Source organism: Callorhinus ursinus, unplaced genomic scaffold, assembly GCF_003265705.2.
Source record: "Callorhinus ursinus isolate GAN/ISIS: 27379988/994484 unplaced genomic scaffold, GSC_fseal_2.0 scaffold3, whole genome shotgun sequence".
NCBI classification, from domain to species: domain Eukaryota; kingdom Metazoa; phylum Chordata; class Mammalia; order Carnivora; family Otariidae; genus Callorhinus; species Callorhinus ursinus.
Genome location: NW_027397065.1, coordinates 33722974 through 33744350, shown reverse-complemented (window position 1 = coordinate 33744350; position 21377 = coordinate 33722974). Strand labels below are relative to the sequence as shown.

The 21377-nt window shown below is 44.6% G+C and overlaps 1 protein-coding gene across 1 annotated transcript in view; it reads left to right on the top strand.

Moving 5' to 3' along the window:
- The window catches only part of DOCK2 (dedicator of cytokinesis 2), a 414356-nt gene that overhangs the window by 330756 nt on the left and 62223 nt on the right, over positions 1–21377 (top strand). Inside the window, exons 30-32 of the mRNA XM_025867057.2 lie at positions 6350–6428; positions 16231–16331; positions 16430–16488. Coding sequence (XP_025722842.1) covers positions 6350–6428; positions 16231–16331; positions 16430–16488 — 239 coding nt within the window. The remainder of the gene's footprint in view (positions 1–6349; positions 6429–16230; positions 16332–16429; positions 16489–21377) is intronic.

Below are 21377 nucleotides of genomic sequence, written 5' to 3'. Positions count from 1 at the left end.
TCCTTCCTTCCTTCCTTCCTTATTATTTACATATTATTAAAACCTACCTGTTTTTATAATTTCTCTATTATCACTTATGATTTATGTGTGTATGTATGTATTAGTCATATATAATTTATTTTCTCCTTGTTGGAGAGAATGGAGTTTTCCAGAGTTGAATGTCTTCTCAGCTACGTACTGTTTGTGTATGCAGACATAGAGACATGTCTACTGCAAGAAATGCCTTCTGTTAGAACACTTTTTTTTTTTTCATTTTGGTAAGACACAGCTTTCAGTGTGATCTGATTTATGGGATACAGTAAATTTTTAAATGATGAAGTTCTTTATAATATAATAAACTAACAAAATTACACCAAGGAACCTCTTTTCTCCCCTTCCATCTGCACCTCTATCTGGAAATCCAACATTTTGAAGGTGCTTGGGGATTTGGACACATCCCTAAAGCATCTCAAAAAAGGAATCAACCCACACATATTTATCGAGTGTCCTGGTTATGCAGGGCTCTAGGGAGTGGGCCTGTTCCTTGATCCCAGAGGGCAGGGGGCATATGGGCTAGTTGGTGAGACAGTAAACATGCCCATGGAAATGTGACCAATTGCTACAGTCACTGCAGTGAGTTCAGAGCACACAAAATACCCAGAGGAGGTAGGATTTGCCACTACTAGGGTCTATATCCTGCCCCCACCATTTAATAGTTAGCTGACCTTGGGTGAAGTTCTATGATTATTCTGACTCAATTTTTCTTCCTATAAAATGGGGCTAATAATAGTACCTATCACAACTGTGAGGACCAAAATGAAATAAAATAATATATACAAAGTAGTTAGAACATGCATGGCACATAGCAAGCATTTCATAAATGTTAGCTATTATTGTCCTTGTCACATTCCTGTGGTTTGGGAATACCCAAAATACTTCACAGAAGAGGCAAATCTGGGCTGGATCTTGTCTACCTTTATCAGTGTCCTATTTCAAGGTCTAACATCGTCTCAAGCACATAACAGGACCAGGCACACAGTAGGGTCACAGAAGTTGATCATAGGAAGCTGAGTAAGGCAGCGCCCGGCAATCATATGGTGGCTCCATCAGGAGGCTGAATCCCTGAGTCCCACTTCCCCTTCCTCCTACCCATGTTAATTTGTAGCACCTACTCCTTTTTGTGGGCCTCACCTCCGCCAGTGCATATGGCCCAGAAGGAGGCCCCCCATGGGTTCTTTAGCCAGCACAGCACAACTAATCCTGATGTTTAGCAGGCTGCAGGGCTCCAGATTCCAAAAGCCTACTGCGTCGCTTGCCAGAATCCCAGATTCCAGGCAAGGCGTCGGGGGCTCTGGGAGTGAGACCTTCCTTGATGCTGAGCTGGAAGCCATTGCTTCACTCTAACCTCTTGGTGCACAGAACTTTTGTGTGTTTCGGGGACAGCCGCTTCAGGGCTCAGGGAGGATGGATTTCTCACTGCCTCCAGGGGAGGAACAAGAACTCTGTTGTCCAGCTCTTTTACTTCCATCGTCAAGTTTGACCAGTAGAATCAACAACATCCCATGAACCACAGACAGAAGGGGAATGGTGTTCAAAGAGGCCTTCTCCCTCCCTTGGGCATTCTCACCAGAAAAGGCATGCCCTTTTATTCCTGTCCTACAGCCTGTGGGCGTGGGTTGGTTGTCATATCAGAATGTTTTCAGCCTGGAATCCTCCCGCCTCGGAGCTACCAGGTGGCCAGGCTATTAACAATAGCAACAACAACAACAACAACTGACATTTATTGAAGACTTCTATGTGCTGAGGCACTGGGCCGCCAGCTTCACACACTACATCTTATTTAATCTTCACATGGCTCATGTCCCAGAACGGGCCCTTCAGATTCCCCGAGGTCAAGCAGCTAGCTCCAGGCCACAGCATGGAAGAGTGCCAGAGTGGGATTTGACCCAGGGTAGGCTTGCTCAAGCATCTGCAGGAGTCCGTGTGATATAGCAGCAAAACCAAGAGGACCTACTTCCTAGCGGCCTTGTGAAAAGTGGTTGAGAAAATGCATGTAGAACATGTAGCATAGGACCTGGTACATAGTCCTATCTTCTTAAATTGTAGCTCTCATCATTATTCCCCTACTCCACTTTCAAGGATCTTTCCGCCAGCTTCTTCCTCCTCGCAGCAGCTGACTTCTCTCACATGTGGCTTCTGCTTCCTCTCAGAGTCATCTGTTCATGGCTTCTCCTCAGGGCGTGGGTCACTGCCTTCTCCCTAGGGGTCCTGCTTTAGGACTGACATGAAGGATTTGATTCAACTACTCTCCAGGCCTGGGCGCCCCCACTGGGTACCCATAAGATCACCTGTGGGCCACTGGCCACCCAGGGAACACTGCCCGAGTCAAGCGTTGGCCCTGGGCCCAGGCGACTGTGGGCAGAGCAGCAGGATGATAGGGACAAAGTGTGAAGGGACGTGTGCAAAATGGTGGGCACGAGTAGAAGCATGCCCAGTGCCAAAAGACTGCAGGCTGGCCTTCAAGGAAGCCAGTATATCCTTCTGGTTAACTGCAAAGGCTTTGGAGAAAGACAACTCTGACATTAGGTCTTGACTGTACTGTTTATTAGATGTGTGAATGTGGGGAAATCATTTCATTTTCCCAATATTCAGTTTCTTCTTCTGTTAAATGGGTGTACAATAGCACCTACCTTGGTTTGTAGATTTACGTGAAAGAATGTCTGTAGAGTCCTTAGCACAGGGTACACAAATTGCTCTCCTTCTGTCATTGCTCTTAATAAGGTGAGCTCACAGCTCAGACTGAACACAATTACAGAGGTTTTCTTATGGACAGAATAGTCGTGAAGGCAGCATACTTTTGTATGCTGATTCCATATGTACTGGCTGGGTTACTGGGAAAGTTACCTAAACTCATAGCTCTAAAATGGAAATAATATCCAACTCAGAGAGTTAATGTGAGAAATAAAGAAGAAGAAGAAGAAGAAGAAGAAGAAAACAGAACAGAAAGAGGTACTTAGCCAAGAGCCCATCACTGGTAACTGTGGCTCTGATTACTATTGATTTTATAGATCCTACTAAGCATCACAAATGAGATGCAGGAAGTGTTAGGTTGAGATTTGGTCATGAACTTTGTTTTCAACAATTCAGGTTCATTGTTGAGAGTAACAGAGAGTTGAGTATGCTTTCATTCTAATTTACTTCACCATATTAGTGCTTAGGCTTTAAGTAGAGTTAATGTTTTAAAGAGAAGACAAAAGACATACTTTTCTAAACCCATACATGAGAAACCGAAGTTAAGTGATGTTATGATTCATGATTCCCAGCGAGTGGCTGTGGAAGAATCCAGAGAGAGGGAAGAACCTTGACTTACTGCCCCCATTGCCTGTCTGCCATCAGTACCCACCATTAGCACAGAGGGTTGACCAATGCCTGGTTATTTGACTGGCCTTTGAGAACCAGAGACAGATTTAGGCTGACAATCAAAATAATGACTATTACTGAAACTACTGATAGCTTTGTTGCTTCCGAGAATTTGTAAAACCCCTCATTTTGGGATCACATTAGAGATTCCAAGATGCTTATAACATAAAATGACAGCCACTCAATGCATTTCCATACTAATCTTTAAGGGGAAAATATAGATATTTTTTAAAGGCATATTAGCAAATGCCAGAAGAGCAAAGCCAAAGAAATCTCACTTTTTGACATCCTGATTGGTGGCGGGGCGGGGGGGGGGGGATTTTGTGGGACTTTCATTTTTTTGCCTCTACATGGTCCTGCCTACCTCAGAACTGGTTGCCAGCTGCAACTGGTCCTGTCTGCCCATTTTGCCATTAGTTCCTGACTTCGGAAGAAGGATGAAGCAACCCAAAGTGGTCTAAAGCAGCCACAACTGCTTTGTTCCTGTTGTGGCAGGTCCTGTGCTCCACACCTAACCACACACTTGCCACTGAAGCCTGCAGCAACCCTGGGAAAGTGCTACACTGCTGGTATTTCACAGGCAAGGAAACAGAGATGTCAAAGTGACACGAACATGTCCAAAATCCACACAGCTGGGAAGTGGCAAAGCCAGAGTCTGCATCCAACTGTGTGTGCATGGGTGTGTGCATGGGTGTGTGCATAGGTGTGTGCTTGTGTGGGTGTACAAATCTTGTGATCCTGATACAAGGACGCCCTGTCTTCTTTGTTCAACAAACATTTAAGTGCCTAATGAATACCTGGCCCAGGTTCTCTACAAGTAATGCCCAATATAGCACATTTAGAGGTGCCCTGCCCACACTCTTGGCCCACCCAGAATATATATACCTGCGGCTTTGGTGGACGTTTACCACATATCCTGATCTTCCCACTTCTTTCATTCTCTGGACTTTCTCTGGCTTCAAGAGAGAACTCAGTTCACCTACAGGGCAAGCCAGAAGTGCTAAAGACTTAATGTCCACAGGAGCAAATTTCAACTAGTGAGAGGCTGGCATTGGTAAATAAACCTCCCAGGTTCCTCGTCCCTGGGAGGGAACACCTCCAATGTGCAGGTATGCTCTATACAGTCTCTCAGAGGTTCTCAAGCAGAACTGAGCCCCAATCATGACCCAAAGCAATAGCCTTCTAATCGACACTTCCTTTACTTGCCTCCTATTGTGTCTCAGGTAGGCCAAATGGGCATTTTCCCTGGACCAGCCACTCAATGGAGAAGTAGTTATTGATTATTCCTTGTTCATCAAAAATTATAGACATTGGTACAGGTGAGATCTGGCCACTGTGCTTGAAGATTTCACAAACACACCCAAGCAATGGAGATGAGGTCACAGTGGGCACGTGGCAGTTTGGAGGCTATTGCAGAAATCCAGGAGAGAAATGACGGTGGCTTGGTCGAGGTCAATGGCAATGGGGTGGGTGTTAAGAAATAGTCAAATTCTGGATTTCCCCCTGAGCAATTGGAAGAACGGAGTTACCATTAACACAGATGGAAAGACTACAGAAAGGTGGAAAAACTACAGCAATAGGTGTTGAGAATTTGACCTTATGTATGGGATGCCTATTAGTCATCCACATGAAGCTATGGAGGAGAGAGCTGGAATGCAAGCTGGAAGCTCAGGGGAGAGGCCAGGGAGGAAGACTGGAGAGTAGATGAGATCATGGAGGGAGTCTCTGATTTCAAGGAAAGTACAGTCTAGTGGAGGAGACAGGCATTATTGAGTCACCCAAATAAGTCATCCTAGACCATGATGAATTCTGGAAAAGGAAATTGCAATGACTGTCCTTTGGGGGACACAAGGCTGCAGCAGACCGTGTCCTAAAGAGATTAAAAGGAGAGAGGCTTTTATACAAAAGAGGAACACAGCTATGTATCAGAAAACAAGAAAAAGCAGCGGATAACAGTGGGAAATGAGTCTAGAAAGGTGGGGTCTAATCATGAAGGGCAGTGACTGTCAAGAGGAAGAGTTTGGGCTTATCCTGTGGGCAGTGGGGTGTCACCAAAATGGGTGATTGACATGATTGGAGCGGACCATTAGGCAAGGTACTCTTGACATTGAAGAGGCAAGAGATGGGAAGCTGAAAAACCAGTCAGTAGGGCTTGGTAGGAGGAAGGGGAGGAAGAGATGGATGGGAAGATATTTAAGGAGAAACGCAATTTGACAACAGGTACCAAAATGTTAAGTGTGCATTTGTTAAGTACCACCACTTCAAGAAGGAAACTGGAAAAGAGGTGTATATCGGAGGTGCAAGGTGTACATAAGAGTAATTACTGAAACACTGTCTATAAAAGCTGAGCATAAAGGATCATCACTGAAAGACTGATTAAATAAACTGTGATCCACCCATAGAATGGTATGCTTTTTGGTGATTAAAAGGCATGATGTATATCTGCATTCATTGGCATGAAAGGAACACACAATTTATTGCTGAGTAAAAAAGACAGGCTGTGAAACAGCATTTGCCATTTAGCTCTATTTATCAAAATGATATCTTTCAAATACCATTCATGTACATACATCTAGGAAGACCTTTGAACATAATGTTCATCAGAATCTCAGTGATGGTTTTCTCTAGATGATAAGATTCGATGGTGTGTTGTTTGTTTGTTTGCTTGTTTGTGGAGGAGGCAATTTCTGTCTTTCTGGATAGCATAAATTTTCTGTCAAAAACTTGTAATAGTTTAAACAAAAGACATTTTCTGAGGAAGTCAAATAGACAGTTCTTAAGTTCTTGCAGGGCAAACATGGCCCCGGGTCTACAGTGTGAGCAGGTGGGTCAGCTGACCTCTTCTTTGGGTCTTTGAGCCCCTCTCTGGGGGAACGTTGGTCTGGAGGATGGGGAGGGATGCCTGAGGTAGCATACTCAGATGGCCTGGTGACCTTCTCCCCTCTTCCAGGGTCTTCCTGAGAGCAATCAACAAGTTCGCAGAAACCATGAACCAGAAGTTCCTGGAACACACGAACTTTGAGTTCCAGGTGAGTGTGAGGCACCCAGGGTGGGCTTTGGGGTGCCCTGGAAAGGTGGCTGTAGCATCTTGGGCTGATTACTCCATCAGACACATCACAAAGCACACGTAAGATATGCCAGTGTCTCTGGGGGTTTCCACAGAGGGGGTGTGGGTGAGGAGGGAATCAGGCCCTTGATTGAAACTCAGGGTTTGGAACCAGGCCCTTGATTAAACAAATAATCATTAACTGGAGCAGCATATGCAAATGTGACCGTTTAATGTATCTTGTGCTAAAGAGGAGCTTTGCATTCATCCATTGTCAGAGTGGGTACCACCTTTTAAAAACGTATCACATTCTTTTACTGTTCTATTCACTGAAGCCTAGCAAAACAGGTACTCACAGACACTGAAAAATAAAAGCCTCACTAATACATTTCTGGGACTTCATGATTCCCTCAGAAATCACTGTTAGGACTCAGACAAGACCTGGGGCCTCTGTGATTTGGGGGCCTCAAAGCATGTCCCTGGGGCAGAGTGACACACTTGCTCAAGGCCTAGGCAGGAAGAGCCAATTCCTCAAAGCTTTGTGGAAAAGCCCAAATTGCTACCTCTGGCTGATGATATGAAAGAGAAGGCCCCTGAAAGGTGATCTCTCCTGTGGGGAAATCCCTGATCCCCAGGATCTCTTGCAGTGCAAGCTTAGGAAGTTGCCGGTGAACTGAGGCAATTGTATTTTCTGCCTGCTTATCTAAGGTGTTTGGTTCCGAGCTGGGCTTTGGCCTATGACTAGCTGAGCAATCTCAGACAAGGCCTGGACTGTGTCCATGCCTCAGCTGACTCATCAGTAGGATGCTCACAATACCTATTCTTTCTGTTTCATAGGGGTTTTGCAGAACTGGCATGTGTCAAGGGGCTTGCTGGGAGAATTCACTGTAAGGTTCTGCCGGTTTTCATTCAGATACTTCCTCCTGAAAGAGACCTCCCCTGACGAGTCCTCTTTGAGGGTTTCCCACTGAGCCCATGGTCATTATGTGTTACCACTTAACCTGTTGTAGTCTCTTCATAGCACTAAATATTACTTGAGATTGTCTTCCTTATTTGTCTACCGGCACATTTTTTTTTCTCTTTCCTCCGGTAAAGCGTGAGCTTCACGAGTATGAAGACCTTCTATTGGCAGAGACTCCGTGCTTTGTGCCTGACACGTAGTAGGTCTCCCTGGGGAGATGCTTCCTGGGCTGAGGCCTATGAGACCCACTCTGCTGGAGAGCACCAGCCTAGAAGTATTTAATCAACATTACCTCCAAATAAGATTCTCTCCCACTATCTTGCATTCAAATAAGCCATCTGCACTATAATGATGATGATGATACGAAGAGTAGCTGCCATTTTATGATAACTTATGTGTGCAGATCTCATGAGAAGCATCCTCGGGCATTTTCTTTCTCAGCCCTGACAACCAGACTACAAGTTAGTTACTATTACTAGTCCTTTTTCTGCTGGAAGGATGCGGGAACGGAGAGCCGGAGGTGATGAGCAGCTAGCCTGATGGTGCAGATAGTGACGCAGCATGGCAGTGCAGAGTCGAGACCAGAGAGCCGTGGTGGCTGACCTCACAGCTGCAGATCACCACCGCCACATGCTCGGTAGGGAGTCTCCCCCTGCACTGGCTTCACGGAGAGCTTCTGGCTGAGAGTTATACATCTCTCATGTGGCAACAAAACATGTCACTTTGGCTGTTTGAATCAGAAGACATGTTTGATCCCCTTCCAAATGTGGACCAGATGCCTGCAGGCTTCAGGTACAAGTGTGTTCCAGGAAGCTAATAAGGTCATTGTTTTTTCGAGGGGCAGCTTGGAGCAACACACCTAGGGGCCAGCAGTAAAGCAGTGTTTGGGCCATAAAACTGATGGCTGGTTTGCCCATCTCTCTCTGAGGGTGGTGGCACTTACAGCCTCAGACCCGGTTTCCCGACTCTGGCTGTCCTCCATGATCTTAGGGGGTACTTTCCAAGAGAAGTGTGGCTTCCATCTTTTCATGCCATTCTTATAGGTTTTGTCCTGTTTTCCTGAAAGAAAATCTGCATCTGAGAGATGCCCAGAGAAGTGGGGGTTTCATAACATAGAAGGTTTAAGCTTATGAGCTGTGTGGCTTTAGGCAAATTACTTTACTTCTCTGTGCTTCAGTCTCTTCAACATCAAATTAAAATACTAATTGCAGCTGCCTCACTGGACTTTTGAAAGGATTAAGTGACCTAATTCATGTAAAGCACTTAGAACAGTGCCAGGAACATGGTAGCAATTTAATAAAATGTTAGTTCATTATAATAATTGTTATCATTTTGATGATAATGATGATGATGGTCCTAAAATATGTCAGGTCTGGGAACTCATATGTTAGTCCTTGGTAAACAGGACAGCAGGAAGGCATCTTTCCAGTCACCACGCATTGCCTAGGGCTGTCACACCCCTAGGATTTTATAAAACAGGAAAATGGCCAACATTACAAAATGAAATAAGTCTCTTTTGCTAATGAGACCTCCATAGATATTTGCTGAAAAGTACTCAAAAACAGGATCATTTTTCAGCCTTATCTTTGTTCTTCTACCTTCTCCTCACCCCGTGCGAGAATGGATTTGTTCTCTGTACCCTGCCTGGAACACGCCTGTTTCCTTCTAACAGTTTCATTAATTATGCATTTAATATCAGCAGGAACAGCATCCATCACTAAGAGCTGCTGGCCTTGGCAGCCACTGTCCAGAGGAGGGGCAGGTGCAATGAGATTATCCCTAATATCTTTTCTGGAACTGTGGTTTTATGATACAAAGGACAAAAAGCAAGAAGCTCTATGGGTGCCACTCTGCAGATGACAAGACCTGGGAATTACAGAAATGATGTTTTCTGCCCAGGGCTAAAATAATTTGCATTCCCAACCCCTATTCGGGATACTGGGCCTTGGCATTCACATCCATTTGCTGGTCAGGGAAGACCAAGAGAGAGGATTTCAAATGCGACTCAGCAAGGATTTCTGTTTAAGAGCAATTCTCATAGGTCCAGACTATTGTAACACGCTATGAGGAACTCAGAAGCAAAGCAGAACACTGCCCTGCCCTCAAGGATCTTAGAGTCATGATAGTAGGCTGTGCATCCATCTTCTATCATCCAAGCTTTTCAAGGTGACTAACCTTTATTAGGCATCTCCTTAGGGCATAATCCTGTTGCATTGGGATCTACCCATTTTACCAGTGAATAAACTGAGCTTCAGAGAAGTGGTTGACTCTCCTGTTAAAGGTCATCTAAGCAGGAGCTGCTGGAATTCAGTCCCTGTCCTGTCTGCAAAGCCCAGGCCCTTTCCACTCTTCTGCTCTGTCTTTTAAAAACCGAGTGCCTTTCAAATCTGGGAGACAGCTCTATTTAGCTCCAGAGACACTGTCTGCCCTAGTTAGCGCTTGCTGGCCCTGGGATAGAGAGCTCTGCGATGATTGGCTGTGGAATTAGACTCTCCATATTGGGTACTCTGATTGGCCAGGAATCCATGGTCACACTTCCGATGTGCTCTTTGGCTCCAGGAAGATTGTTTCTGTCTTAAGCAGCTGTCTGATTACTACTAAGAACATTCTCTCTACTTGGGAAGCTGTAATTCGCTCTGCATTTGGTAATTCAAGCCTTGGCTTTGAGGCATTTCTGGATCAGCTTCTGGGCATCAGACTACCTTGGGATCATTTTTGAACCTGTACTGGAGACCCTGTGACATGAAAAGGATATTCCAGGATATTCCCAGCTATTAATGGAGGACTGAGGGCAGGCTTGGTCTCTATAATAGGAAATGTAACTTGTAATGGCAAAAAAGGTGAGAGAGGGAGCACATACCATGCAGAGCACCCCCTTGAAGAGGCCCACAGCACCCCCCCAGGGAGGATCAGGTGGGACAACTTCACCACACAGAAAGATGGTCACATGCTTAGGGACAGCTTCTTCGGCCATAGTTTGAGGGCCCCAGACAACCTCTGACCTGATGTTCCTAACCCAAATCTATGATTGAAACCTTTCACTCCCCAAATCTGTGGCCTCCTTAGAATGCCCATGGCAGCCATGGCTTTGTGGCTCAGAGGGCACACTGAGGCATGTTAGCAACACTGTGCTGGGTGCTTTATTTTTTTTTAATGGAATTGGGGTAAATAATAATTTGTAGCTAATGTAAATCTTATAGGATCAAATCCTTGAGTGTCTGTTGTAAGGACTGTAAAAATTCAGATGACCCAGTGGAAACCTTGACCAACAACCAAGGCTAAAGGAACCTGAGAAAGGAAAGAAAAGCAATTTTTGCAGAAGAGCAGAGTGCTTAAGAATACAAGTTCTAGAGAGAGATGCACTTGGATTCAAATGCCAACCTTGCCATTTTGTAGCTGTGTCACCTTGGGCAAGTTATTTAACTTCTCTGGGCTTCAGTGTCCTGATCTCCAAAATGGGAGAATAATACTATGGAGATCATAGTGTCTAGAGAGGAGTTAACAAGAATGCAGGGGGAGGGCTGGGCTCATTAATGAACTCATTCAACAGACGCTTGTGAGCACATGCTGAGTTAGACACAACGCTATACGGGATATACAACAGGGAATAAAAAGAGGGGTTTCTTGCCTGCAAGATGCTTATATCCATTAGAAGAGACAGGAAATAAATTTGTTCAGCTTAAAACATGTCATAAATCCTGCAAACAGGGCATGATGAAGGTGAAGGGGTGGATCTGCGTTAGTCAGGGAAGAAGTTGGGAAGGCTTCCCCGGGAAGTGATTTTTGGAAGGCAGCTAGGCTTACCACTAAACCACCACTGTCCATTTAGGAAGTGACTGTTGAACTGCGTTTGCAAGATAAAGTAGGAGTTTTCTCAACAGTGATTTCCTCCTTTGGTCCTTATGACTACCTCCCTTTACATACTATTAGCCTCATTTTTCCAGCTGAGGAAACGGACACTCAGAGAGGTAAGGCAACTTGCCCATGCTAATGGAGCTGATAATTGGAATGGAATCCTGGAAGGCAACCTCACAGTGTCTATTCAACAACAAAGACAACAAACAACCACAAATTCTGCATAGACCCCTTATCTAAAGGATTCCAGCTCTAGGAATGTATACTATGTTACAGCCCCGTCATGGACAAAAATGTATAAACAAACATGTTGATTACAGCACTGATGCCAAAGGAAAAAAAAAAGTTGAAGTCAATCTAAATGCCTATAAATAGGGAATTGGTTAAAATTAAAGCATATCCTTACAGCAGAGTACCATGCAGCAGTAAAAGGCAGTGCAGTAGATCTACATAGGCTAATATGGACACATCTGCAAGATATATTGGTGAGAGAAAAAAGCAAACTACAGCAGACTATTTTTTGAACTGTCTCTACATGTTTGTTTATACATAAAAAATTGGGGGGAAGAATATCCAGGGAACTGTTAAATTTTTTTTTTTTCTGGCGAATTAGACTAGGGTCCAAGGTAGGATGGAAAATAAACTTCTTATCATTTAATCTTTTCTACCACTTAAATTTTCTGACCATATGTGTATTAAATTTTCAATTTTTTGAGAGTTAATTGAAAGTAACTAAATTCTAGTTATACCCACCAGCAGTATGACTTTGGGTGGTCATTTATCTGGATCTCACTGTTCACATCTGTGAAATAAGGGAGTTGGACCAGATGACCCTTAAAATTATTCTAACTTTCTGTTGCCCTATTATTTCAAAGTACTAAATTCCCAATCAGTAGTCCCCTCACCTCTTCCCCCAGGGAAAAAAGACCTATGTGTGTGGCTCAAACATCTTTGGCTTCCCTGAGCCAGCTGAGTTGGGCACTTAGTAGAAATACCACCAGGCAGCTTAGGCCAGGGAGGAAAGAAAAATCTGGACCTTTTGAAACAACTGGAGAATCTAACAAAATGGTGATCAATAAATAAATATTTCCTAGAGCCTCGCTACATTCAAGCCATTTCAGCCATTGTGCTGAATATGGCATCAGGGATACAAATAAGTGGAACACAAGACCCTTGTTTGTGGAGCTTACAGTTGGAAAGACAGGGCATTCAAATAATCTACGATCAGCAATAGTGCTGACAGTGCCACTGCTCTACTAACTGAGCACTTGACATGTGCCACCCCTGTGGTGAATGACTTCATGCTCATATTATTTTACCCAGCACTTACAACAATCCATGATGGTAGTTGCCTTTATTTTCTCCATTTTACAGGTAAGGAAAATGAGGCTCAGAAAAGTCAAATAAGTCGCCAAAGACAACCTAGCTAGTAAGAGATAGACCTGGCATCCACATCCTAGTCTGTGAGATGCTGATGCTTGTGCTCCTAACTACTGGATGATGCTGTCATGGAAATTGAGTGGAGCACAAGGGAAGGTGTAAAACAGAGGACCCACATCTGTGGTTGCACCTACTAAGAGCTACTCAGATTCAGAAGGGTTGAGCAGACCTGTCATGCCCTGCCACCTGGGAAGGCTTCATGAAGGAACAGATCTCGAACTGGACTCTGATGAAAGAATAGAACTTAGATGCAGTAAGGGAGCCAAGTCAAGGATGCTCATGTTATATCTATGGAATCTGAGCAGACCAGCACCCCCCCCCCCAGAATAGGCAGTTTGTTGAGGGAGGAAACATTGGAAATTTAATGAGGTCTGAAAAGCCATGTTATTGCCTTTTGTCCTGGTTCTTTGGGAGCAAGAGTCAAGGAAGGTTCAGAGCAGAGGCATTATGAGACCCAGAAGTATCTGGCTGTGGCCACTGCTCACCTCTCAGGGCATTGCATAGAGCCACTCACCATGACAAAGTTCCCTCAGTTTCAAAGTGGGTCCCACATTGCTCTATGGGGCAAAACTGGGCAGAGGCTGTGGGTGAGACCCTTAGGGGCACCATTTCTGATCTACTAAGAAAAAAGACGCATGGGATCTATGATCTCATTGCCTGCAAAGATCTTCAAGGAGGGAAGACAAAGGAAAATCAGGTCCACTCCTAAGGATATACCCCAGGGAATTGGAAATTTACATCCACACAAAAACTTGTATGTAGAAATTCATAGATGCATTATTCATAGGAGCCAAAAGGTGAAAACAACACAAATGTCAGTCAATGGATGAATGGATAAATAAAATGTGGTGTATATCCATAGGATAGATTAATATTCAGCAATAAAAATAAATGAAATGCTGATACATGTGACAACACGGATGAACCTTGAAAACGTTATGCTTAATGAAAGCCAGGCATGAAAGGTTATATATTTTATGATTCCATTTCTATGAAATGTCAGAGTGAGCAAATCCACAGAGACAGAAAGGAGATTAGTGATTGCCAGGGGCTGAGGGGAGGAAAGAATGGGGAATGACTGCTAAGTGGTGATGGTTGTATTACCTTATGTGAATATACTAAAAACCATTAAATTCTATACTCTAAAAAGTGAATGTTATGATATATGGATTATATCTAAATTAAAAAAATTAGGAATGGGGTGGCAGAGAAAACATTTTTGAAGGACTAAGAACGGAGACTAGCAAGAGACTCTAGGTTTGGCATGTCTGTGTGTTCTCAAATGTGTTAGGGAAACATTTCTGGAATTATTTTTGAAAGTAATAGCAATTCAATTTATGTTGTTCTATGTCTATTTCTTTTTGTATCCTGATTACTCTTGGGAAATTTCCTAAAATCAGGAATTTCTCACATTCAATATAACCCTTTCCATGTCCTTTGACCAGGTTTTCTGTTTCCCTGGCTTGTTTTTTCATATGGTCTTAAATGTGAGGAGGTGTGAGGTCTGGGCTTAGACCAAAGCAGCACATTTGCAAAACCTGCAGGTCATGGGGACATGAGGAGGAAGGACAGCCGAGTGTGTTTGGATAAGCAGGGTTACTACGGAAACAGAAGGGCTCGAGATGTGATTCTAATGGTTTTGGGAAGCCTTTGAAGGACTTTGAGGAAGGGAGTGATAGAACCCAACTTGTTTTAAAAAGATCCTCTGGTCTGTGTGTGGAGAGTCGACCTGATGGACATCACAAGCTGGGAGGCTGCTTCACTCTACACCGGGAGCAGCTTGGTCTTTTGGACTCTGGGAGATAACGTTTCAAGAAAGAAAAACTTATCCCGCCAACAGAATGTGAGCTGCACGAGGGTAGGGACTGCCGTCTGCATAACCACCCCCTATGCCCACATGATGACAATGCCTGGCACAGAGAAAGGGTTCAATAAATATATATTAATGCATCCTCAGCCAAAGACCGATCACGGTGTGTAGAAAGAGTCCTGAGCCTTGATCAGAAGGCCTGAGTTCAAATCCCAGATCTACTGTATATATAACTAAGTGACCTTTGGAAAAATACTTAACCCCTCCAAGCCTCATTCTCTTCATCTATAAAATGGGACAAATGATAGCTACTAAGTTTTGAGAGATGAAAGGAGGGATATATGGGGGAGCACCTGGACCACGGTAAAAAATGAAGTACTTGTTTTCTTCTTTCTGAAACTGGAACCACAAGCCCATTTGAAAGTAATGCTCTGGGCAGCAGTAATGATGTTGTCAAGGGTAGAACTGCCTTTTACTTAGTCTTGGCCAACTGAAACCTCCAGTGAACGTCTTTGAGTTAAGGATGAAGGTCTCAATGGTGAGTGATTTCTTTAGCTAGTGTTACCCTTCCTCTTGTCAGTGTTGAGGGGGGCTGAAAGTGGATGAGCTTTGTCCAACAAAGCTCTCCCCCATCTGTTCCTTGTAGGGCCTTGGCATCTTGTAATGATAGCCCTGAGCACTCAAGGGGCCAGGTTGTACTATTTGCTCTGGTACCAAAGGAATCACTAGATTAATGAAAAGAACAATATGGCTAACAAGTGCTTTTGAGCTCTTACAGAGAATCATGCCCTTTACACGTATCATTTCATGGCATCTTTACTACGGCCCTCTGCAGTGCATATAACGCCCCTTTTGCAGATGGGTTCCCCGAAGCTCCTTTTCTCAGGTGCTGTAGGTTGTATCAATATCACCATCACTGCATCTCATCTTTTGGAGCACTTGCCATGTGCTGAACCCTTTGTTGGCTCTATTTCACCACAAGCCAGTGGAGTGGTGTTTAGTATTAACCCTTGCATTTAGCACCAAGTGATCATGTAAGTGTTAAAATTACAGTAAGTCTACATATAAACTAGGCCCTCAGAGATTCTTGAACTCCAACGAGCATCACAGTTATCCAGAGTGCTTGTAAACATCCAGCTTTCTGGGGCCTGATTCAGTAGGGCTGGGTGAGGGGCAGAGAATTTGCATTACTAACTGGTTCCCAGGTGATGCTGATGCTGCTGGTCTGGGGCCATACTTTGAAATCACTGAACTAAGGGGAAGGAGAAGGCAAAATATTCTAAGACAGAATGGGTTGCAGGCTGGTCCTGTGAGCTGTTAGGTGGATTAAGGAGGACTTCCAGAGAGGTTGAGGATCCCTGAAATACATAACCCTCATCAACCTCTAATTCTACTAGGGCACTCAGCTCGGGTGAGTTATTTGTCTTTCAAAACATAAAATGAAGCAATTTTTTCAAAGCAGCCCTAAAATCCCTCTCCTTGCCCTGTCATCAGAGAGGGGACGTGGTCAACGCCTAGAGAAATCCATCCATTGTCCCTGCTTTGGCCAGGAAGTTCATTTCAGAGTCAGTGCCAGTTCGAAAATTGCAGTGCACAGAATGCAACGGGTTCTGTCACTATCTTCTGCCATCTTCATAAATTATTCACATTGCCCAGCATTTAATTCACTTTCCTACTGCAGACCCTCGCCATAACTGTTCTTTCTTCCTTCATTTACAGCTATGGAACAACTATTTTCATCTGGCGGTGGCTTTTATCACTCAGGACTCTCTACAGCTGGAGCAGTTCTCGCACGCCAAATACAACAAAATCTTGAATAAGTAGGTTGCCTCTTTGGGTCTCCTGAAGTGGGGGTTTCATGAGAATTTCAGAGATGGAGACGGAGCCTGAAGCAGATGACATGTGTTGTTTCTCCTAGGTACGGGGACATGAGACGGCTAATTGGCTTCTCCATCCGTGATATGTGGTACAAGCTGGGTGAGTAGGCACATGCATCTAGACAGACACATCTGCACATGCCAGGCTCCTTCTTGGAGACCATCTGTTGGAGGGCCACAGGGGTTTCAGTGGTGGGAGCTTGAAATAACCGTTTATCACTGTGTGTGTATCCCGGGTCCTTGATAAGTGCCTGATGAGAGAGAATGCCCATCCCCACGTCCCCCCCCCCAAACTGGGTCTGCTTCTGCTTGGTGCCTCTGAGGGCTTAAGAAGTCAAATTGGAATTTACAGAAAGGAGGAAGGGCAGGGCTGCTATAGGAACTTATATCCTCACACATCACATGCACACTTCCTGCTGATTGGTGGGCCACTCTGCCTCCAGCTTCGTCGGTGACATTGTGATCTACACATGACCCTCCAACCTCACAGAGGAGAATTGGTTCTGTGGAAGACGAGGGTCTTTTGTGAAGCGATGTGAGCTGGCAGGTGACCTCAGAGGCCACCCCTGTCTCGGCGAGCTACAGAAATCATGGGTGAACTGTGTGGTACCCCTGGGAGGAAGGAAGGGGAACTGGAATCTGGGAGACGTTTACTGAACATCTGAGTCAGGCCTGCGCTAAGGCATCACCTCACATCACCTCCTACAAGATGGAAAAACTCCCCCTCCTTGTATTGATCAGGAAACTCAGAGAGGGAAGTAACTTGCTTGAGATCAAACAGCTGCAAGGCCCAGAGCTTGGTTTGGGTCTCGAGAGGATAAGGGCCACACACCTTGCCCAAGGCCTAAATCCTGCTCCATAAATATGTGCTGAAAAGATGAATGGATAGACGGATGGACTGATGCAGAGTTATAAGTAACGAGGTATTTTCATCTCCAGTTTGTGTGTGCCCTCCTTGATCCTCTGCTGCCACGTTGTTCTGCCCTGGGCTCAGACAGTGACCCTCTTCAGGGGAGCCACTTACAGGGATTGTGCTTATTTTAGGGGTTCAATCTAAATGACCTCTCCTGACTTTGTTTCTTGTTTTCCCAGTCTTCTTAGTATCTTTCAGTTCTCTTTGGATTTCCTGGACAGCAGTTTCTTGCCCTTTCCATCAAGGTCCATTTGCTGCAGGGGAAGCACAGCGGACAGACTATCCGTCGCTGCTCTGTGCTCACTGGCAGCACCAGACTCGGGTTGAGAGCACACACTGGTAGCAGGAGGGCTATGGATTGCTTTACAAAATCAAAGGGAGAGCCGGGCAACCAGGCCCAGAACCGACTGCCACATCCTGCCTTGGGCCTTATCCTGTCATTTACAAGCTATGAGGTCCAAAGCAAGGGGACAGAGTGACACTGGGCATAATCTGGGGGAAATAGCACCTTCTCCCAGGGTGCTTATGAGTTTCCTAAGAGCAAAAACTAGGAGAGTGAAGCCATGGAGGCCACGCCCAGGTCAGAATTGTTGTCATTGTTTTCCCCCTTGCCCCATCAGGACAGAGCTTACTTTTCCTGTTCCAGCTCTTTCATCATCATCACCAGGCCTGTATCACTAGTGTCTGAAGGGCAGGGCCCAGGCAGGTAATGTCAAAGAGGGAAGGGGCTGGGGCATGTTAAACCCACAGACATCCGTAAAGCAGGGTCCTGTCAACATTTGGAGTTGGATGGTTCTTTGTTGTGGGGGTGCCCTATGCACTGCAGGATATTTAATAGTATCCCTGACCTGTACCCACTAGATGCCAACGGCATCCTCCCTAGTTGTGACAACCAAAAAAGTCTCCAGGCATTGCCAAATGTCCCTGGGGAGGGGGAGAGGAATGTGCAAAACGACCCCTATTTGACAACCACTTCTGTAAAGAAATACTGTCTCTGTTCTCTTTTTCTAGAAGAGCATGCCTTCCTCAGTCTGTCTTTTATTTCTCCACTTTGGATAAGGACAGGGATATAAAAAATATTTTATGTGTCATTTACCATTACTCTTCAATAGGAAAAAACAAAAAAGCATGGCGCAAGTGCAGACCTACCTGGTAGTTGGCACACGGCCTCAGGGTCAGGAGTATGGGAAGAAGTAGCCGGGCCTGGAACAACGTGAAGCAAATGTGCCCCAGCTAGAAGGGGCAGCTGCTGTCCTCATCTGGTCGATTGCTGTCCCATTTGAATGCAAGGCTGATGATGTCTCATCTTCCAGTTTTTCAAAAGAAGCCAAGAAACACAATTTTTAAATGTATTTCCAGTTTCTGAATATTGACGATAACTAATTGGAAGTTTTAAAGCATTGAATATGCCCCATAAAGCATGGGGCCCAGATTCGGTTTGCGTAGGAGTTTGCACTCTTTGCTTTCTGACAGCAAAGACAAGATACAGCTGGGGTGGACTTTCCCACACCTACAGCCCAGGCATTGCCAGGATTGCAAAGCAGCGATCTGTGCTTTGTTTGTCTCTAATTCTTCCACACAGCCTGCTCTTTCCAGAATGTCCTTCATCGCCGTTGTTTTGCACACAGAAGATTTTATTTAGATATAGATTATGTTTTGGCAGACGTTCCTGCATTCCCAATTATGCTGATGAATGAAAAGATGTTACCAAATATTCCACCTGCTTAGAATCACAGAACATCAGAGCTGGAAGGGCCCTTTAGAGATCATATTGTCCAGAATTTTTCAAATGTTTATTTTTAGCTAAGGGCCAATAAAAAAAGAATCTCATGCTCAATACATAAATCGGTTGAAAGCCGAGCTATTCTAAATGAAGTGGGGTGGGGGACCCAGAGCCCGTTATAATGGGCCACCCCTGAGCTCCCCATGTAGACCCCTGAGGATTTTCTGGGGAGGAATCCTGAAGCACCTCTGACAGGTCTAGTCCAACCCACCATTTTACAAAAGAGGAAACGGAGACACAGAGAAGTGAAGAGGGATGTACAAGGTCCTATAGTGCTTCAGGAGCAGAGTCAGGGCAAGGACCCTGGCCTAAAACATCATAGAATCCTCCCTGTTTGCGAATACCTGTAGGATGAATAAAGGCAATTAAAGGAGGTACTTGTTAGGGTTTGGAGTTCAAGAAAGAGAAACTGACTATGCCTGCCTTAATCAGAGAAGGTACTTATCAGAAGGGCAAGGAAAACCAGGCTATGAAGGACAGGGCCAGAGCCACTCTAGGATCCAAGGCAGGTGGCATAACTTTGCCTTTAGCAGAGTCCATTCCTGCATCATCCTGCTTAAAGTTCTTGTCTCCAGGGGACATGATTCTATTGGCCTTCCTCCACTGATGGTCCCACCAAGCCTACATCCATTGAAGGAGGTAGAGTTTCCCAAAGTAAGAGGTTTATGGAGTTGTAGAGAGGTCAAAGTCACAGATGTCCACTGCGTGGAACAAGGAGTGAAGGATGCTTTTGCAAAGATGGCCACCCTCCTCACCCCTTGGCCTGGACTTCCAGAAAGAGGAAAGTATATCAGCCTGAAGGGATTTTCCTGTTGCTTATTAGTTGCATAGCTGCCTTCTCCTTGCCTGTCTCCTTGCCTGTCTCCTTCAGGGATAAGAGAACAGACAGAGGAGGCAGAGTGAATGGGTAATTCCCCATCCCCACCCCATCTTGTGTTCTACTAGATCTTGGCATTAGCGTGCTTTCTCCTAGGTGCTAATGAAGTTAACCTGCTAATCCAAACCAGGACCAAGCACTGTATACAGTAGAGATGAATGTAGTGGGTAATGATAGGTTTTAAAGAACAGTCCATGGAATATCCAAGACCAAGTGAAACTTAGAAGCCATTTGTGGCAGGCACAGCTGAGAGCCCACACAATCGCCATTCTTTCCTTCTTCCTGCTTAACTGAATCCTGGTTTATTATTATTTGTTTTTCATGACATAATTTGCTCAGTTAACAATGTCTTGTAGCAGGTGATGGCCATGTGACCCACCTCTGTCCAAAGAGAATCAGCAGAAACAAACTCGTTGGGGTTTCAGGAAATCCATGTTGTCCAGTTAAAACTAAAGGGAAAGGGACAAATTCAGTGAACACAACACATGTTTTGCCCATAGTCCTCCCCCATCTTCCTTTCTGGAAAACGAGCTGCCTGAAGGTGCAATAGCCATTTTGGAGCTATAAAGATGAAAGTTGTACAATAAAGACAGAAAAGTAGCTCTAGACTGACCATCCTTAGACTCCTTGTTAAGGGAGAAAGCTAAAGCAGAACTTACTCAGTGTAGCCATGGTAATCAGATGCCGGTTACATCCCTAACTGGTATGTCATCTAATTCAACCCTCCCCCCATTTTATAGGTGAGCTCACTGAGGCCCAGAGAGGCATAAGGATATTCAAGGTCAACAACAAATCAGTGACTCAGCTGAGGTGAAAGAACCTGTCTCTTGATCCTAAGTCCAAATGTTCTTACTAATATTTCTTTTCAGAATATGCAAATTATTTTCAAAGAGTGTGAAACAGCAAACTGTTTTTCAGAGACTATGGATAATGAGTAAATCATAATGCATGTTAACCTTTTATATTTTGTTTTAATGCCCAAAGCAATCAGGGTGTCATCACCATGATCATTGGTATCATCAACTTCTTCTCATCAGGAAAGATTTGAGCAATCCTATGATTATAAGATAGCTCTTTGCAAAGATAATCTCAGACTTGAAGATTATTCAATGTTCTTCAGAGAAAAGCCTAGATAAATATGTGTGTGCATGCCTGTGTGTGTGTGTGTATGTGTGTGCGCTTTCGTGAGAGAGGGTACATGCGGGGAGGTATTGACGGAGAGAAGGACCACATCTTGTTACTAGGACCAGGGCACTAAAGGGTTAATACCATTGGGTTTTTGGATTTTGGGACCATGCCAAAAGGATTGTACTTTTCCTGATAGTGTAACATCATAACATTTGATTTCTGCTTGGAGTGAAGCAATGCACATTTTGCCAAAATGACTGCACTTAACCATTCCACATTCACTTAGGT